A 26,172-nucleotide genomic window follows, 5' to 3' on the forward strand; every position below is an offset into this window, starting at 1 on the left:
TTTTCGCTAAGCGTATATAATAAAATAGAGTGAAAGGGTCCACCCCGAAACCAAGGGGGTACTAACAAAGAGCTGAGTCCTCTCCGAACCGCAGGAGATAGTTGCCCATCATACGGCTCACCAACTGAACTTGCCTCTAGTTGGGGGGCTCGCTCCGGGCAGGTTCGGATCACTTACAATACACACGGCTGGCTCTACGAAGGGGTTAAGAGCGTTTTCAAGATTCTTCTTTCTTTGTCGAGACGAGAACCCATCTTTTCGACTGGAATCCGTCTCCTTTCTTTGTCCACTTTATCCATCCCCCTCTATCAAAATGATAAAAAAGGAAGGCGAGCTTGCTTCTTATTCCCGTGTTTGATCTTTGCCATCTCTGCCCCGCTTCCATGTGGGCAGAGACCCCTGTAGAGAATGAAGAGGGCCGAGTGAGTCAGTACGTTTTATAGTTAGGAAAGAGTCAATGGTACACCCCTACTATATATTAAGTTCGACCTGTTGCTGCGAATGAAATGGTATTTACGCGATCGACCGATAGGAAAGAGTCAATGGTACACCATTGACGACCTGTTGCTGTAGAGTGAATGGCCCGAACTTAATATAGTCTAGTCGTCGGATAGAACTTATATGTATGGCGGCCCTAATATATCGGGAATTTATTATAGCCCTTCGGAATTTCTATTTATTTTAGGTAAATATCTCCTTTATATTTATTTTAGGTAAATATCTCCTTTATATTGATTTTAGGCTTAGTCGTAAATAGCCCCAAAGGCTATTTATATGCCTCTGCGTAGCAGAGGTACTTATCTTATATTATATACAGTTAGTCTACGCCTTTGGGGCAATTTATCTCCTTTAGTCGTAAATAGCCCCTTTGGCCCTGCATTCATAATATAAGTTATAATCCGCCTGTATATAATATAAGTTCCTCTGCTACCCCTGTATATATATTGGGCAGATAAATAGCCTTTGGGGCTATTTACGAAAGGAGATAAATAGCCCCTTTGGCGTAGACTAATCCACCTTACTATAATATAAGTACCTCTGCTATGCAGAGTAGAGAAATAGCCAAAGGGGCTATTTACGACTAAAGGAGAGAAATAGCCCCTTTGGCCCCCCATAATATTAAGTTAAGTTCTAACTGTATATAATATAAGATAAGTACCTCTGCTACGCAGAGGCATATAAATAGCCTTTGGGGCTATTTACGACTAAGCCTAAAATCAATATAAAGGAGATATTTACCTAAAATCAATATAAAGGAGATATTTACCTAAAATCAATCTAAAGGAGATAAATAGCCCCTTTGGCCCTGCATTCATAATATAAGTTCTAATCCGCCTGTATATAATATAAGTTCCTCTGCTACGCAGAGCAGATAAATAGCCTTTGGGGCTATTTACGACTAAGCCATACTATAATATAAGTTCAAATATATAGTAAGGGCCGCCATACATATAAGTTCTAAAATTTATTATAGTATGGCGCCATTCACGACTGGTGCTGAGGGAGAGGAACGAGTGATAACGACGTCTCAAGAGTGCTTCTCGAGGCTCCACTCTCTCCCCTGTAAGGCTCCGTTAGCCTGGGCTGAGATGGGGATAAGGAGTCAGGATTGAAGCCCCCAACGTTCTGCCAGACACTGGACAGGGGTGAGCTCTGTAAATGTGTAGAGCCAAGTGTAGTGTGGTGTAGTAGTAGGCACTTCTAGGCCCCTTCCCGGCTACTGGATCACTCCTGTGGGTACTACGGACCCTCTGCCATCCATTGCAGCAGAGCCCTTTCTTGAGCGGGGGGGCTAAGCGCAGTTCTTTTCATCAAACTTGGAATGAAATCGATTCTTTTGGATAGATGGATGGATCTATCTTTCTATCTTTCTTTCTTTTGCAAGAAGCCCCAAATCCTTTCTTTGGCCAGGAAAGAAAGCACTGCTTTGGGCCCAGGAAGCGAAGGGAATGAGCTCGGTCTCCTCCACACTTCTTTCTTTCTCCGTGCCCGTTCCGCATGCGCTTCGCGCGCCATTGGCGCTTTGCTCTCCTCTTATTTCTTCATTGGACGGTTCGGATGGACTTCGCCGTTCTTTCCCAACTTAAATGGAAAGGGCTGTATCACATCGAGATGTCGATTCGTTTTTTGCCCCAAATGAGATGGGGAATTAGTCACCTCTGTCCCTTCATCTTTCTGAATTGAATCGAGGCCCGGCTCGCGTCGTTCCAACAACCGACGGGCTCAGTATACGATCGCGCGCAGTAACTGGGAGTCCTATTACACCTAAGGCCAACTTCCATTCACCAAACCCAGGTTCATCTCGTGTAGTGATTGTGGACTCGTACAAGGATATGGAGTCGACGGTTGATGTATCAGACTCGACCCTGTCTTTCGTAGCATGCATTCCCATCCGTGTCGCAACTGATTCGGTAAGCTACGTGTCCGGTGCACTCCAAACCGCCTTCGGTCCCCCAACCTTACTCATGGCAACCTTCCGGCCGCCCAACGACCTATAACGCTAGTCACTACTCCCACAGGGGCTAGGAAGTAAGCCCCACAACCCAAAGCAGCGAAGAACAAATAGAATTTGCTACAAAAGCCGGCTAACGGGGGTATTCCTGCGTATGAGAACATTGTAATGGAGAAGGTCATAGCCGAAATAGGATTAGTTTTGGCTAGAGCGCCCAAATCAGCTATATATTTGACACGGGTTTGCCGTAATGCTGGAACTATGGCGAATGCATCTATCGTCATTGATACATAAATAAAGATACCAATTAGTAGTGAATTCATTCCTTCTATGGTTCCACATGAGAAAGCAGTACGAATATAACCTACATGTCCAATCGAACTATGAGCTAGAGGTCTTTTTACTTTCGTTTGGGCCATGGCGGCCAGTGCTCCTAAGATCATAGAAGCAATGCTGCAGAAAAAGAAGATTTGTTGCAATGTACCTCCATAGGAACCAACAATAGAAACACGTGACATATTTGCAGAAATAGAGATTTTAGGCGCAATAGAAAGGAATGCTGTCACCGGGGTGGGTGAACCCTCATAGATATCAGGTGCCCACATATATTGAGTCAAAAGAGAGAATGAGTCCGAGGGAGAGGGGGGTTCGGGGCTCGAGAGATTGAATAGAGAGGGCCCCACAAGTTCTTAATTCTAGCTGGGGAATGAACACAAAAGGGAACGAGGAATGATCAACGATAAAAGTGCTCTCTGAACCGAACGTGAAAGTGGTTTTCCATCAGACGGCTGTTCACGTAACTCCACTCTCGGCTTGGATTATATATCCTTCAGGGTCCGCTCTCGGCCATTCCACACGCTGCCTAGCACAGACGTGGTTATCTGAAGTGGATTCTCTCTTTCTTTTGTAGTAGATGCCGAACCTGCTGCTCAGTGGGCGGGCGCAGCAGCTACATGGACCCCTTCCTTTATGTTCTTGCCAGCGCTTTCCCGGGCCGAGCCGGAAAATGGCGGTGTGCACTCGGCCTTCTTCGTTTTCGATTCAAAAGAAATCGACATCTCGATCTCCCCGTCGTTCTCACTCGGCCCTTACCCCTCAACGTCGCTACGCTCGTCCCTTTCCTTTAGTGGTTTGGGAAGCATTCCCTTATCTGAACGTCGGCAGGCATTCTTTCATTCCCCTTTTGGGGCCCCGGGGTTGTTTTGGTTTGAACATAGGCTCAAACATATGATTGGAGGGGTCACGCCATGCGTTCAATACAAACCTCTGGGAAGCTGCAGGGATGATAAAAAGAGGGCGCTTTCCTGTGTTGCACTGAAAAAAGGACCTAAGAGAAGAGCGTCTTCTCGACGTTCCTCCCTAGCCCTTTGAGCCCGGCCCGCTTGAGAGAGGAAGATTAGCAAAGCGGAAACAGAGGGAGGGTTGGTAGGTTAGGTAAGAAGTCAGGTTGGTTGCACCTTGCTTTATATTTGGCGTCATTTCATTCGCTCCTCTTCTCTTCAAAGCGGGGGGTATCAAAGGCCCTCATACGCTCCTACCAGCCCAGGTCTCCCCGGTCGGGCTATCCTCGTATCATTCCCTCTTTCCATCGTTTGATGATGTATATAAGGGATGAGTTGGCGGACGGTTCAGGTCTATCTGTCCTTCTTATCTTTGGCAAAAGGTTCTTTGCAAGGCAAAGAGGGTGGATAAGAGCTTCCAGTATTGCCCGTCCTGTCGATGATATTGATTCCGTTGTAGAGTGGGTTGGGGACCTTAAACTGTCCTTAGTCCATCTCTGCAAGCATGCCCTGGCTTCCCACCATTCCCCTGAACCAAAACCAAGGGATGACGTGGGAACCCCCGTCGTTACCTCGGGCCTTACCCACACATAGGGAGGCCCAAGAGATCATACGTCGTCGCACCAAGTGGACGGGTGATAGTAGAGTAAGATCTATCTGAACTTCGTTACCTTGTGAGATGGCGGCGTTCACCTTTCTTATTCATTTAGTTCATGGTTATGGTGAACAGTGGTCTCAAGGCGCCCTATGGAGGCCCATGACTCAGTTTGCCTGGGACGACAAGTTGTTCTCAGGCCGCGATTTGGAGTGGTTTGAGGCCCGCCCCACTCTACCCAATTGCGACGAAGTCGGGTGTCCTCCTGTGAGTGGTCGGCTGGGTCAGTCGGTTGAGGGCGGGGGTCAGAGGATCATATTCGCCATTGGGAACTATGTCAAGAAGAGGTTGCTGAGGCCGGTCCATGACTGGCTAATGCGGGTTTTGGAGAACCATGGATCTTCTTCCAAACCAGACCTCTTGATAGACTAGTTGGCAAGAGGAACGATCATTCCTTCGATTTAAAATCGGCCACCGATCGATGGCCATTATTAATTCTTTTCGAAGTGTTTCAGTCCTTCTTCGGGAGGGCTTCGAGTGTCGTTAATTCGGCACTTGCTTGTAACATATTTGAGATTCCGTTCGTAAAGAGAAAACGGGCTCAGGCTCAGATAAGTTTCGTAGCGGTCCTCTCTCTCCCTATCGGTCGAGCGCGTCATTATCACATAATAATAATAATAATAATTTACTAGCCGGATTAGTCGTAAATAGCCCCAAAGGCTATTTCTCTCCTCTGCGTAGCAGAGGTACTTATATTATAGTAAGGCATATTAGTCTACGCCTTTGGGGCTATTTATCTCCTTTGGCCTCAATTTACTTTACTATATTAGGGGCAGCAACGTCGTGAATATTCAAAACTACGAAAGATCTACCCCTAATATTAACTATAAAACGAGATTTATATTTCTTTTAGGGGCAAATTAAGGTATTACGTAAATGGTGTACCTGATATGTACGTTCTCTTCCCAAATAAGAAGTTCAGTGCCCTAATATTGACGGGAGATCCCAGTCGTGCCCAAAAATATAAGTACGCCATACTATAATAAATTTTAGAACTTATATGTATGGCGGCCCTTACTATATATTTGAACTTATATTATAGTATGGCTTAGTCGTAAATAGCCCCAAAGGCTATTTATCTGCCCAATATATATACAGGGGTAGCAGAGGAACTTATATTATATACAGGCGGATTAGAACTTATTATGAATGTAGGGCCAAAGGGGCTATTTATCTCCTTTAGATTGATTTTAGGTAAATATCTCCTTTATATTGATTTTAGGCTTAGTCGTAAATAGCCCCAAAGGCTATTTATATGCCTCTGCGTAGCAGAGGTACTTATCTTATATTATATACAGTTAGAACTTAACTTAATATTATGGGGGGCCAAAGGGGCTATTTCTCTCCTTTAGTCGTAAATAGCCCCTTTGGCTATTTCTCTACTCTGCATAGCAGAGGTACTTATATTATAGTAAGGTGGATTAGTCTACGCCAAAGGGGCTATTTATCTCCTTTCGTAAATAGCCCCAAAGGCTATTTATCTGCCCAATATATATACAGGGGTAGCAGAGGAACTTATATTATATACAGGCGGATTAGAACTTATATTATGAATGCAGGGCCTTTGGGGCTATTTATCTCCTTTGGGAATTTATTTATAGTATGGCGGCCCTAATATATCGGGAATTTATTATAGAAGATTAGTCGTAAATAGCCCCAAAGGCTATTTATCTCCTCTGCGTAGCAGAGGTACTTATATTATATACAGGCGGATTAGTCTACGCCAAAGGGGCTATTTATCTCCCCAACTTATTTAAATTCGGAATTTAATTTGTTTTAGGGCTTAGTCGTAAATAGCCCCAAAGGCTATTTATCTGCCCAATATATATACAGGGGTAGCAGAGGAACTTATATTATATACAGGCGGATTAGTCTACGCCAAAGGGGCTATTTATCTCCTTTACTTGATTTTAGGGCATTCATATTAAGTTAAATTGCGTCGGAATTTATATTCATTTTAGGGCCATATATTGGGAACTTATATTATAGTAAGGCGGCCCTAATATATCGGGAATTTATTATAGTATGGCGGCCCTACCATATATTGGGGCGGTCGGCCCCACCATATATTTGGCGGTCGGCCCTATCATATATTGGGAATTTATTATAGTATGGCGGCCCTTACTATATATTTGGCGGTCGGATAGTCGATCGGATAGTCGGTCGGCCCCACCATATATTTGGCGATCGGATAGTCGATCGGCCCTTACTATATATTTGGCGTAAATTGCGTAGCAGAGGAGATAAATAGCCCCAAAGGCTATTTACGACTAATCCGATCGACCCAATATATAGTAAGGGTAGCAATTTCACTCCTATGCGTAGCAGAGGAGATAAATAGCCCCAAAGGCTATTTACGACTAATCCGATCGACTTTGCGTAGCAATTTATACTCCTGTAATTTACGACTATCCGACGCTATTAAAAACTACGAAAGATCTACCTTCAATCGTGAATGGCTATTAAAAACTACGAAAGATCTGCCAGTCGTGAATGAAGGAGTCGTCGGATAGTCGGTCGGCCCTACCATATATTGGGAACTTATATTATATACAGGCGGCCCTAATATATCGGGAACTTATATTATATACAGGCTTAGTCGTAAATAGCCCCTTTGGCTATTTATCTGCTCTGCGTAGCAGAGGAACTTATATTATATACAGGCGGATTAGTCTACTTAGTCGTAAATAGCCCCAAAGGCTATTTATATGCCTCTGCGTAGCCGAGGTACTTATCTTATATTATATACAGTTAGTCTACGCCTTTGGGGCTATTTATCTTCTTGGGGCTATTTATCTCCTTTAGATTGATTTTAGGGCTTAGTCGTAAATAGCCCCAAAGGCTATTTATCTGCCCAATATATATACAGGGGTAGCAGAGGAACTTATATTATATACAGGCGGATTAGTCTACGCCAAAGGGGCTATTTATCTCCTTTGGGAACTTATATTATATACAGGCGGCCCTAATATAGTTAAATTGCGGTCGGCCCCACCATATATTTGGCGGTCGGCCCTATCATATATTGGGAATTTATTATAGTATGGCGGCCCTTACTATATATTTGGCGGTCGGATAGTCGATCGGCCCTTACTATATATTTGAACTTATATTATAGTATGGCGGATAGTCGTAAATTGCTATGCAATTTCACTCCTCTGCTACGCAATTTCACTCCTCTGCTACGCAATTTACGACTATCCATTCAAAACGTAGATACGAAAGATCTGCAGCAAATTATAGTATTACGAACTTAATATATAGTAGGGGTGTACCATTGACATAATTACTTACTAGGTTTTTGGGCCTATCGGAATTTATATTTATTTTAGGCTTCTCGGATGCCCCTATCGGTCGATCCCGTCGAATCTTTTCTCACTCGGCCCTTACCAGTCGCCCCTTCCCTTTCGTCAAGTGAGTAAGGTAGGCGAACCACTTAAGCTTTGCCTTAGACTGACGGAACAAAGCTCAGAAGTAGGCTGAATGGAAAAAGGAAAGGGACAAGGGCGGTCGTCGCTTGGCGCGAAGGCTGCTGGTTCGGGGGTAGGGTACTCAAGGTCCTCGGACTTCCAGGCGCTTTTTCTTTTGGGCAGCTGTTCACCGTTGGATCTCGCTAATACAGCCTCCTATGGTTTTCGTTACCGAGATATCTGTTCTTTTTGCCCAGGCATTTTTTGGGTAATCAGCTCCCATGCTGCAAACAGTCAAATCAGAACCTTCTCGCTCTTCTTTCCTCGTGGGCAGGAAGCACACCAGCAGCGTGCGTTGCGTGATTCCACTGTCTTTTTATTTAGCGGGTGGACAGTTGACCGGAAGAGAACTTAGATTCGCCCGGCCAGCAGGCGGGCTAGTGCTTATCTTGTGTGACAACACTACAGAGCGAGTCGCTCTTCTAGTCGGGCAGCAGTGTGACAACACTCCAGAGAAAGCGGCGCTTTTGTGTAACATGCTATGGTCTCAACGCCCTTACGAGGTAGTGATGAGTTTCACGCGCTCTAAGCCCGGCCCGCGCGCAGTTAGGAGGATTGGCCGCATGAAGAGCGGTACCACCCATCCTACCCTACTACCTATAGGGGGCCGTCCGTCCTACAGCCGCCCGAAGAGGAACTGCAGTGATCTTGAATAGGGATCCTACAGCGATAAAGAGAATCCCCATCAAAATACCACTAGATCGAGCACCAGTGATTTCGTATCCGGTCAAAATCTTGGCTAATTGATCGAAGTGGGTAGCTCCAGTAGACCCATAGATCATGGAACAAAGAGGGTGGGTAGGCCCAACTACCACACTACTAGTATAGACGCGAACCCCCCTCGTAACCGTACGTGCGACTCTCACCGCATACGGCTCGCACAAAGACTCCTAAATCCATCCCGAGCTTTTTATTCCACCTCTCCTCTCCAATCCTCGATCAAACTTGCGTTCTCCAGCTTCGGCAGCGCTAATGCTTGTGGACGTCGTTATCACATAAATCGTTCCTCTCCCTCTCCCTAAATTACGGTATTGCGAGCTATCCAAATATAAGTTTCAGTGCCCTAATATTGACGGTCGATCCCAGCAAGTCTAACATGGCCTAAAATATAGTAAATTGTATAAATTGCTACGCAGAGGAACTTATATTATAGTAAGGCGGAATTTATATTTATTTTAGGCCATATATTTGAACTTATATTATAGTATGGCGGCCCTTACTATATATTTGGCGATCGGCCCCACCATATATTTGGCGTAAATTGCGTAGCAGAGGAGTAAATTGCTACTCATGCGTAGCAATTTACTCCTCTGCCCCTAATATAGTAAATTGAGGAGTTAAATTGCATAGCAGAGTCGATCGGATTAGTCGTAAATAGCCTTTGGGGCTATTTATCTCCTCTGCGTAATTTACTATATTTTGGGGAGTGAAATTGCTACGCAATTTACGACTATCCGCCATACTATAATATAAGTTCAAATATATAGTAAGGGCCGACCGCCAAATATATGGTGGGGCCGACCGCAATTTAACTATATTAGGGCCGCCATACTATAATATAAATTCCCAATATATGGCCTAAAATAAATATAAATTCCGCCAAAGGAGAGAAATAGCCCCAAAGGCGTAGACTAATCCGCCTTACTATAATATAAGTACCTCTGCTACGCAGAGGAGAGAAATAGCCTTTGGGGCTATTTACGACTAATCTTCTATAATAAATTCCCGATATATTAGGGCCGCCATACTATAATATAAATTCCCAAAGGAGAGAAATAGCCCCAAAGGCCCTGCATTCATAATATAAGTTCTAATCCGCCTGTATATAATATAAGTTCCTCTGCTACCCCTGTATATATATTGGGCAGATAAATAGCCTTTGGGGCTATTTACGACTAAGCCCTAAAATGAATATAAATTCCGCCAAAGGAGAGAAATAGCCCCAAAGGCGTAGACTAATCCGCCTTTGGGGCTATTTCTCTCCTCGCATAGCAGAGGAACTTATATTATAGTAAGGGCCGCCATACTATAATATAAGTTCAAATATATAGTAAGGGCCGAATTTACTGTAAAGGAGAGAAATAGCCCAAAAGGCGTAGACTAATCCGCCTTACTATAAGATAAGTACCTCTGCTACGCAGAGGCAGATAAATAGCCTTTGGGGCTATTTACGACTAATCCTCTAGCTATAATAAATTCCCAATATATGATAGGGCCGACCGCCAAATATATGGTGGGGCCGACGACTCCTTCATTCACGCAACTATACTGGTAATAATCCGCTGGGATCGACCTAAAGGGAGATATTACTGTTAGAGCATCGCGACGTGTAGAGGAGTTTGCTACTGAAAAACTACATGGCGCGCGCCCGGAAGCAGGGTGGGCGCTTCTTTCGTCTATCGTATGTATCGCTTGGCTTCGTCCCGAACCAAGGAGGCATGAAGGCGGGTGCGTGCGTGTGCCGACTGCAGAGACTACAAGCCGACGCCGGAAGCGACTCGCTTCTCGTCTCGTTGGGATTAGATATAAATAAGGGCAATCTCTATAGATCGTAGTAGTTCGCCAACCTCTCTAACTAGCATACGATACAATTTAACTTCACGGCACGGCAAAAAAAAAAGAGCTTCGCGGCCCTCCTACGCTGACGCCTACTTTCTCTTCTCTTAAGTCTACAACAAGTGGGAGAGGCAGGATTCGAACCTACGTAGAAAACCTTCAACAGATTTACATTCTGTCGCTTTTGACCACTCGGCCACTCCCCCCTTCCCGGGCCGACGCCCCCCTCAATGGGTTCCTGAATAAGAAGGATGGTGGCGTTCGTTCAGCAGTTAAGAAGATTGAAGGGAACTATTAGATTAGCAAGCGTTCCGGGATAATAAGGTAATAAAGTAAGTAAGTCACTCTTTCTGTAAAGCAAGGGGCAAAGCTTCTACGACTGCTTAGCTTAGCCTCCCCCTCATTTCCATCGTCGGCCTTCCCACCCAAAAAGCCCTTCGTCGCTTCTGGCGAAGCAGCGAGTTCATGAGCAAGTGAATGAAGGAGCCAGCGAGCAGCGAGTGAAGTGCAACAGTCGTAAGGCGAGCTATGTTCCGTTCCTAAAAAAAAGGAGTGACCATTCATTTCTTCCCTTCTACTGACACTGAGCGAGCAGCAAGCGTAGGCATTCCGTAGGGCTAGCTAGCTAGCTAGCGGAGCCTGAAAACGGGAGCTAGCTAGTCTTCTGCTATCAATGAAACCGAAAGAAAAGAAAAACCAGTGCCCTTTCGTATAGATCGAGACGCAGTACTTTTTCTTGACTACTGATTCCATACTAGGATAGGAAGAATGGAAGGCGAGAACAGATTGTGGATTGATCAATGATATCCGACGCCCGCTTTCATTTCATATAAGTTCTTATTCTTAAGAAGCAAATAGCATTTCCTATTGATTTGTCCCCTGGACTAGACCTATGTTGGTTGATTCTTCATTATCCGTCGCAACGCTGTTCCCAAGGACTAGCAGAATCGAAATAGCTAAATTCTTGGGTCATCTCAATGGGTTCAGAAACCACACGTTTCTCTGGATCAGAATAGCGTACTTCCACATATCCACTCAGAGGAAAGTCTTTTCGTAATGGATGACCCTCGAAACCATGATCTGTTGATATACGGCGTAAATCCGGATTATTGATGGAAGAAACACCAGACATATCCCATACTTCTCGCTCCCACCGGCCGGCTGATGGAAATGGACTGACTACCGGAGAGATTCGTGTTACTTCGTCTGCACTTGTTTGTACACTCATGCGTGAGTTATACCGAGTACTCAGTAAATTATGGACAACTTCAAATCTGAGTTTTCGAGAGGGATGATCAACTCCGCAAATATCGATCGAAACTTGAACCCTGGTATAGGTATGCAATTTTAGAAAGCACAACAATGGAAATAGGTAGTCAGTATTGGTATAAGATCTATTCCCATGTTCCGATCTTTTCATTTGCAGTACCCATTTCTTGGGGAAAGTCTCCCAACAATATTTGAAAATGGATTGGTTATCCATAAAGATAAATAAAGAAAGCTTGATTTTTGTTCCGCTTCTTGCTCTCAAAATGAAGAAAGACTTTGTAGCAAATCGCCGGTTGGGTTGGTCCAACCAAGAAAGACATGGGAATAGTGAGGCAAGAAAGAATTAAGGAACGAGGGATACCGACGTGTCAGATAGCTCGACCATAGGGCCGACCATAGGCCCCAAAAACCTAGTAAGTAATTATGTCAATGGTACACCATTGACGACCTGTTGCTGCAGGGGCGAATGATAATGGTATTTACGCGATCGTTTTATAGTAAGGGAGATATGTACGATCTTTCGTAGTTTTGAATAAAGGAGTATAAATTGCTACGCAGAGGAACTTATATTATAGTAAGGCGGCCCTTACTATATATTTGAACTTATATTATAGTATGGCGGCCCTTACTATATATTTGAACTTATATTATAGTATGGCGGCCCCACCATATATTTGGCGATCGGCCCTTACTATATATTGGCGTAAATTGCGTAGCAATTTAACTCCCCAAAAATCTAGTAAATGTAGCAATTTAACTCCTCAATTGTATATATTAGGGCCCTGTATATATATTGGGGAGATAAATAGCCCCTTTGGGGCTATTTACGACTAATCCGCCTTACTATAATATAAGTTCCCCAATATATATACAGGGCCCTAATATATACAATTGAGGAGGAACTTATATTATAGTAAGGCGGCCCTTACTATATATTTGGCGATCGGCCCGGGCCGACCGCAATTTAACTATATTAGGGCCGCCTTACTATAATATAAGTTCCCAATATATGGCCCTAAAATCAATCTAAATTCCGCCTGTATATAATATAAGTTCCCGATATATCCCTAAAATCAAGTCAACATATAGTTAAGTTCTGTATATAATATAAGTTCCCAATATATGGCCCTAAAGAAAGAGAAATTCCGCCTGTATATAATATAAGTTCCCGATATATTAGGGCCGCCTTACTATAATATAAGTTCCCAATATATGGCCCTAAAATGAATATAAATTCCGCCATACTATAATATAAGTTCAAATATATGGCCTAAAAGAAATATAAATTCCGCCATACTATAATAAATTCCCAATATATGTTAGGGCCGATGGCTAAGCTCTTTGGGCGGTGCTTTATCGATCATTTCATTCAATATCCGAGGAGACTCAAAAGGAGGTCATTGAAGATGAAGATGAAGATTCTTTCATTCGTATTATAAACCACTCATCTTCAGATGAAGATGAAGAGCAATAGGTCTGAAGAGGTAATAATAAAAGCATCAAATAAGAGCGATAGCGAGGGAGTTTAAGCCATAAATGGATAGAAGCTTCATTTCAATTTCATATTTTTAATTTAAATTTTAATATTAATTTCTTTCTTTTTCCCCATTTGTATTTGAAATTTGAATATAGAGGATTGATCTATTCATTATATACCATCATTCCGATATGAGACTATCCGACGCCATTCACTCTACCCCTTATGGTAGAGCTATTTCAATCAGGATGGGATGTGAGGATCCGATCTCTCGAATTCTGGATGGGGAAATCTCCGGCCCCCGGAGGGTGAAGCAGGGAGTGTGGTTGGATCCGCCCGAGTCTCTCTCGCTGGCAGTGAAGTGTTGGGTGCGCCTGCAAGGAAAAGCCCCCGAACGGCTCTTCCCTCGCTCTTGCTAGGGTTCGATAGGTCGGCTCTTCCCTCGCTCTGGCTATGAAGGTAAATACATTCTTAAATCAATAGGTCGTTGAATGATGTGCACGACTCGAAAGACTTTATAGTCAGGAGCGTGCCGTGCAGTGCGTGAAAGCGCTTGGCGAAAAGCTGCACGGACGAGAGAGGTGAAGCCACACCCAAAACCAGGGCTAGACCAATTGAACCTAACACAATACAAACTCAACTAAGCGTGATGCCTCGAACTTAGCGCACCCAGGTGTATACGGCAAAGGTTGATCACATAGGGGGGACCAGAGGGATCTCAGGAAAGACGTTCCGATTGCTATTGCCAAGGGATTGCCTTGGAAAGTACTATTGAATGGCGGACAAGACCTTGCGTGCACGCGCAGTGTACCGCAACAAATGTCCTGTGCAGATCGTGGACCTCCCGGATAGAGGTACCATTCAATCGGGAAATCCAAGGACTTAGCAGGAAGAACGGACGGAATGCGATCACTCTTAAGGGGAACCCGGACAGATCCAAGGGGTAAGTTGCTAGAACCAAGGGGATGGATTGAATGGCGGACACAACCCCATCGTGCATTATCAGTGTACGTAACCAATGTCCTGTGCAGATCGTGGGCCTCCCGGATAGAGGCACCATTCAATCGGGGGTCCAAGGACCTATAGCAGTGAAAGCGCAAGGAGCGATCACTACCGCAACTTACCCCCCACCGAGACCCAAACCTAAAGCTTGGCATGTCTGCCATGGTGGGCAATAAAAGCCATGGCTATAAGGAATAGAGAAGGCTCGGGAGACACCTTGAATGGTAGCCGGAATGACAGAGTGGGTTGACGACCCATAGGACTGGTACGCTTTTGCCAGCCCTGTAGAAAGAAGATTTAGTTGAACGTTTAGGGCTAAACCAGTTGAACTGAAGCTCACCAAAGGCATTAATGCATTTGGGAAGGGGTTGTCTATTGAAAGCTAGACAAAACGACCCTCGCCAAGTCAGGAGGGGCGAAACCCTTAGCGGGCGTACAGCAACTGGAACCCATCCGCGAAGTAACCACTAGGGACACATATGCCAGGACAAGATGCCCGGGACGAGACGACTAACAGATTGAGCGAGGTCGATTGAGTCCCCCGAGACGACTAAACCATATAGAGTGGGTCGCGAAAAAAGCTCGAAACGCATCATATGAACCAGCATCCTCACTCCGGAGAGAGAAAACTAGTGACGAAAGGCGGACCTGGTTATCGTGCACATTACGAGAAGGCAACGATTGAATCCGCTTCCCAATGATTGCTGACTGATAACTGCATAGGGCAATTGCTATGGAGACTCCATACTATTGCGGATCATCCTGCAGGGTATCGATTAAGGGAGGCCTTGCAGGACAAGCTGACGCCAAATATATATACAGGGCCGAGGCGTATACAAGACTTCTTTATTAAGAATGGATTTGCGCTTTAGGGAAGATAAAGAAGATAGCGACTACACCATTTTCATATGAAAGCCCGAGTACTTGAATAGAAGTTTAATCACGGGACTGGGAAGTGAGAAGCATTCAGGCGCGGAAGGAGCAGTGAGTTAGGAATGGAGCTAAGCTATACGCTACCACTGAATCAGTCCGCTAGGTCCTTAGAATGTGCCTTCCGGTCCCAAGCAACCTAACGACTTGCATATTGATTTTATATTGGTCTTATTTCGTTCATGGAAAAGATGTTGAAGAGCAGCCTGCAAAAGTAGTAGTTCTATATCGGGACTGAAGACTTATCTAAGCGGTGCCTTTGCTTTTGATCCAACTACAATACTTGACACTTTGATATGAGAATTTACTTTCTTTAATCACCTTGATTTCCTCACATAATCAAATGGGTGCTAAACTAGATATCTATTTTGTGCCCTCTCCCTTTAGGTCGAGCGTCCCCTACAAAGAGACTCTCTCTCTCCCTCTCCCTCTCTCTCTCTCTCCCTAATATTTAGGTCGAGCCTAAGCAACAGGTCTACAATGGTGTACCATTTACTCTTCCCTTACTTATATTATAGTCGGAAATAATTACCAGTATAATTGCGAGCTATCTTCCGATACCCTTTGGTCGAGCTATCTGACCGCGTCGTTATCAACTACTAGAATAATGAAGTGAATAGAAGCACGCTGTGCTGGTAAAGTAAGTACGAGACTGATCAAATCCTATTCCTATTCGGACTGGTGCGAGCCTCATTATGAGGAGAATAGAAGCACTAGATGCTGGTAAGAGCGCTCGAGCGATAAAAGCAGCGCGGCCTTACCGAATATAGTTGCGATAGAGAGCTGGACTAGGGCCCGCCCGGGCAGCGGGCGAGAGTCGTTGAGCGCGCGGTTGGAAGACCCGGTGAGGCGAGAGTAGATAGGTAGCGACGCTTTCCGACGCGGTTGGAACGGGGCTCGACGGGCCGGGCAGCGGTCGGCCCCACCATATTATCTGGCGATAGCGACGCATTCAATACGACGCCATTCATTTCCGACGCGGGCGATCTGGTAAGAGTAGTTGAGCGTAGGGGAAAGAAGGACTGCGAACTGGTGCCTACGGCTTTCCCGTACGATTAGAGACAGAATCTTGATCTTGCCTCCCACATCTCTTTTCGCGTCTCTTCACACCATTCCAACTCAGTCATCCGAATCACTCTTTTTGTCGGCTACCAACCTCTCACTCTCCTTTCCTGGTCAAACGAAAGCTACGGACTCGAGCCTCTGACTTCATTTCTCTTAATCTGAAGGTGCGTAGCGACTCACTGGAAAGATGAAACGCTCTGGTACGACGCTGCTTTTTCATTATATACATGAACCCCTCTTAATCTTAGAAGGAAGAGAAGGGCCTAAGCTGCCGAATAGGAATGGGCACCTGGTTATATATGATCTTCTTTCCCAAGACAGATAGATTAAACCCGAACTGACCGGGGCACTCAGACCTTTCCTTTAAGTCTGTAGCTTCTAAGTTGCGGTTTCGGCCATGCCCTTGTGGTCGGGGTCGGGGGTAGCTCCTTCTCTTGGGTTTGGGCCTTCGGGGTTATGGGCTTCGGGGTTCGGGAGCCGTCGTACTATAACGATCCATCGAACGAAATGGGGTTTCAAATGGTTCGACCCCGGCGATCGATTTCCCCCTCTTGGGCGCTTTGGCGGCTACGTATAGGGCTCAGTCTCCTGTTCTTTCTGTCCTTTCTTCTCCGGCTCCTCGTTTGCGGCATGGTCGTATTGCCTCCTTGCTTTTGGGACTCTGGAAGACCGTTATTCTTCAACGGCTCTCTCTTCGAGTAGCAGTTGATCACCCCCATAAGGCTTGATTCAGCACTTTGCCCGAACTCTTCGGCCCCTGGGCGCACCTCTTCGCCACTTTCTTTTCGACACCGGCTGGCTTTATCGATAGCAGTTGAAGGATGAAGGGGGGGCTCTTGCGAAAGCAAGGAAGGAAGAGGCTCCGCCTACAAGGAAAGAAGGTCAAGGACCGTCATCTGTTCGGAATGATGCTGAGTGGCGACGTCTCGACCGGTCCACTCAATTGAGTGTGAGGCCCGAGATCGCATCATCGCACTTGAACTGAATTAGACTATCGAACACAAGACTGAGAAGACAGAAAGAATCCGTCGCATCGCACTTGAACATTCCTTTACTTGATGTCGTCCTCATCAGCACTACATTGCATCAGCACATTCTTTGCGATAGAAGAGGCCCAAGTAAGCACGAGCACTTTGTGACGATCGCAGTCGATCAGCAAGATGAGTGCTTTTATCGGTATGAACTTTATTGTGTCGTGCTTTTTTCTCAATTGTATATATTAGGGCGCTCTCTTTAATGCTTTCCTGGCTCTCCTGGCATTCCGAAGACGGATTATGGTTCCGAGCAGGTGCAAGTTCTTTATAATACGAATACTTAATTGCTCCCCACCCTCTCAACAGTCTTCAACCGCTTCTTCCTTCTCATTCTGGAAAGAAAGAGTCTTCCTTCCTCTGAGGCACGATGCATGCGAGCCTCATAGAGCTCCAAACTGGAAGGCACCCTCTATCCACCGTAGCTGAGGTTTCCCACACTTTGTACGAGCCCCAAAGCTCTGATACCATTGAAAGATTCTTTTGCGGTGGATAGGAGAGACTTATCGCCTGCACCCCGTCTTCATCCATTATTAAGAGTGTCTTATGACTGCAGCGTGCCGGCAACGACTACAACCAATAGTCACGCCACTACAAGTAGACCCGAAGAGGCGGCATCCGGTTAGAATGGGAATACATGGCTTAGAGGAGCGGCGCTCTTGGACAGCCCTTGTCTGCAGGAGTTGGTCTAAGGCTATAGAGGCAAGGAGTGGGCCTAGCTCCCGGACAGGACTGAGACTGACGGGACTATGAACTTGCTTGTGCTCTCTTTGAGCACTCCTTCTCTGTCGTCCCTTATTCAGAAGCAGCTGCTGCTTCACTCCACGGTTCGGATTTCGATGTTCACTCTTAGCGCGAAGTAGCGGGCACGGGCGCTCACATTGCATTCACTCAACCTTCCTCGGGACTCGCTCGTCAGGGTGGTCAGGAATCCATTTATCTTGGTGCTCCAGCCGCCTCTCCCGGATCCAAAGTAGTTCATTCCTCGTATCGTACTAAGGTCGAGCTACTTCCTCTCAACCTCTTCCTCCCTATCGGTCGATAAATGTACTTTCAGTACTCTTTCCCTTTCGGTCGAGTGCTTCGCCCAATAAAAGCACTATCATTGCTGATGTAGATAATGAGGGGCTTTCAGGCCCGGCATGATGACGGTCTTCGCGCTTCGCCCCTCTCCAACTCAGTCGAGCTATCTACCGAGAAATGTACTGAAAGGGTCTTTCTCTTCAGCAAATTCTTTGAACTTATATAGTATGGCGGTTGGCAGGAAGGGCGGAGAAAGCCTACACTGGCCAACCAACCGAAAGTGCCAGCTCTCCCGACGAAGGAATCTCAGTCCTCCTAGTTCAACACTAGTCCGTGCGCCTCGGTCTTTCCAACTCGACATGTGATCCCAACCCTCTCATTACGATTCGAGGACAGGCGGGCAAGAAACCTTCGATGTGCTTCATTGCTAAAGGGTTGTAAGGACAGAGTTTCATCCTTACCTGGCCGATCAACTATACGTTGGTCTTTCAAAGCCAACTATCGAGGTGGGGTCAGTGGGATGTGGATTGGAAATCATTCCCAGCCTCTTTCGCATTAATCCGCGGAGCAAAATAAGTTCATTAGTGGACTAGTACACCCGAGGGGGCGGTGCGACAGCGCTGCATAAGCGATTCCACTTATTGGAGAAAGGAGTAGGGAAGCTGAACCCCGCCGCTATTACTCCAGTACCCCGCCCTTATTCGCTTTATCCCCAACGGTCCAGATCTAATGAGCGGAGGGTCAAAGCACGGATTGCGCGAGATAGGGAATGGAATTCCCATACGGTGCGAGTTCTCATTATATTCATAAAAGCACGGATGGTGCATTGAATAAGCTCTCGCTCGACTACCAAATATGAGTTCATTCCGTATACGGTAGGGTTCGAGACAAGAAGAGGAGTGAACAAAGCAGTGAGAGTTAGAGTGGCTTGTCAGACTCTTTTCATATTCTCTTTTCTTTCTTTTCGTTCGAGTTAGACTCGATAAAGAGTGAAAGTTCGAGGAGGACTGGTGCTTCTGTAGTGCGGGGAGGGGGAAGACTTAGAGAGAAGTATTGCTGAGTGTAAGCGTTAGGGATTCTTTATGATTCCCGTACAAGTCCGTGGAAGCAGTGAAGTGAGGAGTGAAATGAGTTCCCCTTATAGCTAATCCATGAACAGCTGCTATTCTCACCCGGGGTACTGAATATGGAGAGGTAGAGTGTGCGATCTAAGCTAAGGCTAAGCTAAGCGAAAAAAGCACTGAAACATGAAAAAGGAGTAGTGAATGTGCCTAAAAAGAGCACTCAAAAGAGGACTCGTAAGTGGCTTTTCTTATTCTCGAAACGCACTCTTGAAATGGAATGCGCACAGTTCTGATTCTCATTTATGATTCTCTTTTCACTATAACGAAAGCATATCAAAGTGGGCCAAATATAATAAGTTAGTGCTCAAAGCATTTCTTATTCTCTTATCATATTCTCTTTTCTCTTTCTTGGAAGAAGGGCTACTGGTATTACATCAATCACTATGTGAGTCAAATGCACGAATCTCCTTTCCCTTATTTGTGCATTTTTCTCTAACCTCTCTCATTCTATGATAAGTGAATTCCGGGGTGCTATCGTTTGACTTCTTCTAGACTCTATCTTAATGATCCAAGGATATGATTCCCTTTATGAGTTGACTGCCCCTTACTTAGCTGCCTGTGCCCGGACAGTCCTTTCCATTACGGAGTGACTGCGAGAGGGCCGAGGAACGACGGGCTGCCCCGTTAGGGGGAGGATAGAGAGGTAGTTGAGGGACCCTGTCATCGTACGTGAAAAAGAAAGTCAATTCCGGCCTGTAATCGTCAAGTTTAAAAAAGATAATCTTTGGAGTCTCATTTCAGAGGTCGGGATGAATTAAGAGTTCCATGTGAGTTGGTAGCTGCAGTAGCTCTTTGTCCGTCTGCTCTTGGGTCTAAGTTAGCTGTCCAGTGAGTCAGAGGGAGGGTACCGTATCCAACCTAAGAGCCGGGGTAGTCTTTTCATTCTTTGAATTCACTGCTGCGATTCTTTACCGCATTTTCGCTATCGTTTGCTTCCAGTAGTGCAGTACGATAAATGTAGCAATACTCAATCACTGAGCTCTACATAGCACCTGCTCTTGTGCCGCAGGCAGCTGCTGCTTCAGCCTTCTAACCCGTGAAGAAAAGGAGAGAGCTAGCCATAAGGAAAGCAATAAAGAGAGCTAGCTTAATTCACGATCCCACTACGAGTCTTCTTTTTCTAGCGCTAACTTTCTTTGGGACTGATGGTATGGCTGGCGTCGACTCAACGGCCTATGCTGATGAGATCAAGAAGAGAGCATGTTCCGCACTCACGTAGCCCTCCCAATTCGAGGATCGCCGTGAAGCTCAAGCGTAAAACAAGCCTTTCTGATCCCCCTACCGTTTTCACGCTCTTACGATAAGTTGACTTAATACCGGAGAGGGGTACCGTACCATTGAAGAGTGAAATCCCGCCCCAGGCAATGAACGAAGAGCTCAGACATTCAGACAGAGACAAAGATGGCACGGCTCCTGCTTTCACTATAGAATAGATGAGCGTGACACATGCCATGATCAGACGGTTATGTAAGAGTTTATCTTTGGGGGAGAGAGACCCCAGTCAGCGACAGAGAAATGGTTGAATCCCTTCTGGCTCTCACCGGTAGACGAAGAAGAACCATTTTACTATGTGGGACCGCCCCTTTTTCTTTGTCATCAGCGAAGTCTCTCAGAAGTACGTACTTTTATGCTTCAGCTTGAGAATGAGAAGAGATGGGTTCTTCCGGATAGGTCGGGTTCGGTACCATCTTTGCCAAGGACGCGGTAGAACCTTTGAAATGAAAGAATGATGAGTCGAGGTTGACCGAGGCTAAGCTAAGGAAGCGAGTGCCGAGGGTTGACTCGTCAGACAATCTTCTCTCCTTAAATGAAAGAAGGACGACGAAAGGGTGAGGGCTGATGACTAGCTAAGGAAGGAAGTAGTTCCGGAGGTAAGTGAGATGAGCTTGACAGGAGTCTATAAGGAGAAGAGCGACCCGCGGAAACTTCTTTCCGTTAAGGGCTGGAGATTAGACTAAGCAATGAAACCCTTAGAACGCACGTTGAGCGGTCTTTCCCAAAGGTTGATGATTGAACTCGGTTAGGATCGACCTCGCACCATTGACGACGCTATGCCTCGCTCTTCTGAGCTCGCCTCCGCGGCAAAAGTGCTCTTTATTAAGGTTAGTGTTCAGTCTGACCCGGGAGCCTCTCTGCCCTACTGAGACGAGGCGAGCCCGTAGCCACACTCTGAGAGAGCCCCGCGGGCCCTATCCCAGAGTCTATACTTACAGTGATTGAGGAGGAACTTATATTATAGTAAGGCGTCGAGACTCTCTTTCGAAAGTGAGATTAGCAAAGAGAACTCCGAAAAGAAGCCAACTATACGAGACCTCCAGTTAGAGCGAGCGGCGCATCTATCTGCTTATCCGGTGATTGAATAGAGAGAGTCGAGGATTCGAGGGGAAGGGTTTAGCGATTCGATCTGCCACTTCCTTTTGGAAGTTGGGTGGACGGGTGACCTGCCTCAGAAGCTGGATGCTTACCCGAAAAGTGTTCAGTGGGATTACGAATGTGATTGGTGATGGGCTTCGGGATCATCTCGCATCTAGATCTCTATCGGCACCTAGCTCTGCTCTTTAGGCGTGGGAGGATTAAAGGTTAGAAGAGAAAGGGACGACCGCCTGGGCTACGCGCTCGCCTTACTATAATATAAGTTCCGGGCCGACCCTATCCGATTTCCGACGCGAGCGAGGTAGCGAGGCTTTCCGACTGGATAGAGCGATAGCGACGTCGACGGGGGAGGACGGGCGCGTGCCCTATCCGATTTCCGAATCCCTAAAATCAAGTAAATTCCGCACTTTCCCATGAACGACTATCCCGATGGGCTATCCGAAGAGTAGTGAATGGGCTTGGGTCCATTCGTAGTTTGAGCCCCTCTCCCCATCTTAGACTCTTGCTTGTGGGCTCGACCGGAGAGAGACGAAGACAAGAAGGAATGACGTCTCTACATCCAGTATAGGACAAGCTATGAGGCTACTGTCCAGATGGAACTAACAATGCCTCTGAGACGGAGTGAGATCTATTTATTCTTCAGAGAAGATGTTGTAAGTCGCGAATCCTCATTCGAGGCACTTCCCAAAGAATAAGGCACGATGACGTAGCAAGGAAGAACCTCTCGAAAGTAATGACTTAGGCCAAATATTAAAAGGCGTACTCTAGCCATCCGTCTCTGACAGAAGAATAAAGCCTCACCCCTTCCGTGAGAATGGAAAGAATTGTTAAACTCCCTCAGTAAATTAGGGGGATGCTCGGCAGAGATGAGATATCGATCCAACTTCCTTACCAGAAGTACTCAATCGAGACCAAAGAGCTTATAGTAGAGTGATATGGCTCTCTTTTCGGATCCGTAATAGTGACAATGGAAATCAATCAAGGTTCAGGCAGTCCCGCGCGAGTCAACTCGTAAGCATAGCCAAGAAAGAAAGCGTTTTGAATCTGAGTCTCTTGTCCCCGCACCGCCTAAACTCAAGTAGAACACCAGCGTAGGAGAAGAAAAGAGATTTCCGCCTCTTTGCCCTTGCCTATTGTGCCGGAAGCTACTGGCAAACCCGCACTCGAAAGATATATAATAGTTGCAGGTGCTGGTACAGGTGAATATGAGTATATCAAATACACGTGAAGTCTCTACGAAAGAGAAAGGGCCGAATTTACTTTTATATTAAGCTGGGGAGATAAATAGCCCCAAAGGCCCTGCATTCATAATATAAGTTCTAATCCGCCTGTATATAATATAACTCTGCTACCCCTGATTAGTCGTAAATAGCCCCAATATTTATCTCCTTTACTAGATTTTTGGGGCCTAATATAAAAGTAAATTATAGCCTTTGGGGCTATTTACGACTAATCTTCTATAATATAAGTTCCTCGCCGTAATTTCCGACTATAATATAAGTAAGGGAAGAGTAAATGGTACACCATTTACGTAATACCTTAATTTGCTTAGGCTCGAGCGGCGAGAGGGTATTACATAGCTCGCCCCTTCCTTGGCTTTTGTTGCTTCAATAGTTCAGTATCCGGAGGGCCCCTACCTAAAATAAATATAAATTCCGCCAAAGGAGATAAATAGCCCCAAAGGCCCTACTTACTATAATTAAGTTCTAATCCGCCTGTATATAATATAACTCTGCTACCCCTGATTAGTCTACAATAGCCCCAAAGGAGATAAATAGCCCCAAAGGCCCTACTTACTATAATTAAGTTCTAATCCGCCTTACTATAATATAAGTTCCTCTGCTATGCAGAGCAGATAAATAGCCTTTGGGGCTATTTACGAAAGGAGATAAATAGCCCCAAAGGCGTAGACTAACTGTATATAATATAAGATAAGTACCTCTGCTACGCCTCTTTGAGTCGAAAATAGACCCAAAGGCTATTTATCTTCTCTGCATAGCAGAGATATTTCTATTTTAGTAAGATGGTTTATTCTACGCCTTTGGGGCTATTTATCTCCTTAGCCAAAGGGGCTATTTACGACTAATCCGAATTTACCTAAAATAAATATAAATAAATTGCCCAAAAATATAGTAAGTTATAGCAGAGGTACTTATATTATATACAGGCGGATTAGTCTACTTAGTCGTAAATAGCCCCTTTGGCTAAGGAGATAAATAGCCCCAAAGGCGTAGAATAAACCATCTTACTAAAATAGAAATATCTCTGCTATGCAGAGAAGATAAATAGCCTTTGGGTCTATTTTCGACTCAAAGAGGCGTAGCAGAGGTACTTATCTTATATTATATACAGTTAGTCTACGCCAAAGGGGCTATTTATCTTCTTGGGGCTATTTATCTCCTTTACTAGATTTTTGGGGCCTAATATAAAAGTAAGCCAATAGCCTTTGGGGCTATTTACGACTAATCTTCTATAATATAAGTTGTAAGTACGTTTTATAGTTAGGAAAGAGAACGTACATATCAGGTACACCCCTACTATATATTAAGTTCGACCTGTTGCTGTAGAGTGAATGGCCCGAACTTAATATAGTCTAGAACTTATATTATATACAGGCGGCCCGGAACTTATATTATAGTAAGGCGGAATTTATATTTATTTTAGGGTTAGTCGTAAATAGCCCCTTTGGCTATGCAGAGCAGATAAATAGCCTTTGGGGCTATTTACGACTAATCAGGGGTAGCAGAGTTATATTATATACAGGCGGATTAGAACTTATATTATGAATGCAGGGCCTTTGGGGCTATTTATCTCCTTTATATTTATTTTAGGGCAAGAGAAGCTTTAGGATCCGTATAAGCAGAAAGCTTACTGAACCCGTACCCACACCCAGGCAGCTAGAAAGTATCCCAGGCTGCTGAGGAATTTATATTTATTTTAGGGCAAGAGATCCTATGCTTGAAAGAACTCGATTATGGGGGTCTGACCATTATTGTAGTCCCAGTGGGCAGTCCATTCATGAGATTAGGGGAAAGGAAAGCTTGGGCAGGATATGATCAAATCAATCAAAGAATAAGGGCGAGAATTAAAAGATATGAGTAGGGAGCAGGTATCTTAATTGTAGGGCTTGACCGGATGGGTGGTTAGGCTCTGATGCCTCTTGCGAACGAAGGTATGAAGATAGAAGTTCACTAAATGAGCTTTAGAACCGCGAAGCGCGTGGGAGCGAGCCCTTTTCAGAGGAGCGACCAGGGGCCTACGGTGAAGGTAATCCACAGCATTAATAAGTAAATTATAAGTCAGACTCCGGCTAAAGGAATGTTAGGTGCTATGCGAGAGCCCAGGTCATTAAGGTCTCTAGTCAGGCTCAGGTTACTAGAATCTCCTTACAACACGGCATTAAACATCGGACGAACCCGGGCATTCAATACTACTCCTAGGAGCCTTGACCGGTGCCTAGGACCGAGAAGAGGGACTGCTTTACTAAAGTGGGGAAGCTACGATGATAGGACCATGCGGTAAGCGAGGCAAGAAGAGGTGTGGTCGCACGTTCGCAAGCAGTTAAAGCACGTCAAGCATTGAGTTGTCCCTTCTCCATAACCAGATGTATATTTAGGAGGATGTGAAGCCAGTCCCTTGCCCTTGAACTAGGGCTTGTCCACTTAGTGGTGGTACAACGGGCTGGAGGTAAGAGAAGCTCACTCTACCACATCCTCCACTTCCTTATAGTAGTAGTGGTACTCAGTGCTTTAACGTGACCGGGACCTTTATCCTTATGAAAGAGGCGTGATCGGAATTCATGGAGGGAGGTACTTAGAATTTGGGCCCTCCTCTGACACATCAATGTTCTTCAAAATTGATTGTTCTTATCACTAACCAATTTGGGGAATAACACTAATAATTGAATTTCTTTCATTAATTTCTTCATTGGTCTTGTCATTATAAAGAAAGTGCTCGTAATCCTCTCTCAGACCCTTGAATTGTTAAGTAAACTTGAGCCAGCGGATTGCTTCCTTTTAATTGTGTTGTAATTTCACCTTAGATTGAATAAGCTTTAAGAGCCATGATTAAATGTGTTATAATTGATATGTTGTAAATCCTTGCTGAAACCTTCCATTAGTGAGTTTAAACCTCGCTTCGGCTATGCAGGATGTCTGTGATCTGCTTAATTTCATAGATTCTAGCTCCCAATTAGCTAGATTTGCATCAATTTGATCCGTTAAAGGCAAGATATGAATTCAGATATGTGAAATTGCATATTTAGATTCCTCATTATTGCTTGGGCCCTTAAACCTCGTTTGCTTATATGGAGACTCAACCCCTTGTATCAATTCTTGGCTTGAATACGGGACCCCTCATGAACTACTGACTGCTCCCGTTGAAGGGTCCCTGCCCATATATTTCTTTATCTTATCTAGTTTAACTCAATAGCTTTGAACTCTTTTGTTTGCCTGTCTCCATGTCA

The 26,172-nt window shown here is 45.2% G+C and overlaps 1 protein-coding gene across 1 annotated transcript; it reads right to left on the reverse strand.

Annotated features, from left to right (window-relative positions):
* Window positions 1-1,258: 1,258 nt before the first annotated feature.
* Window positions 1,259-5,050, reverse strand: LOC141847230 (NADH-ubiquinone oxidoreductase chain 2). The gene has a single exon (XM_074735221.1). The coding sequence runs from the start codon at window positions 3,055-3,057 to the stop codon at window positions 2,464-2,466; it is 594 nt and encodes a 197-aa protein (XP_074591322.1). The 5' UTR covers window positions 3,058-5,050; the 3' UTR covers window positions 1,259-2,463.
* Window positions 5,051-26,172: the final 21,122 nt, after the last annotated feature.

The sequence above is a fragment of the Curcuma longa genome, chromosome 16, assembly GCF_044706935.1.
Source record: "Curcuma longa cultivar G26 ecotype Majalengka, Jawa Barat chromosome 16, ITB_CL_G26_1.1, whole genome shotgun sequence".
NCBI lineage: Eukaryota > Viridiplantae > Streptophyta > Magnoliopsida > Zingiberales > Zingiberaceae > Curcuma > Curcuma longa.

Excerpts from the sequence above, each read along its gene's own strand:
- LOC141847230 (XM_074735221.1), bottom strand. The coding sequence starts at position 3,057 with ATGTGGGCACCTGATATCTATGAGGGTTCACCCACCCCGGTGACAGCA.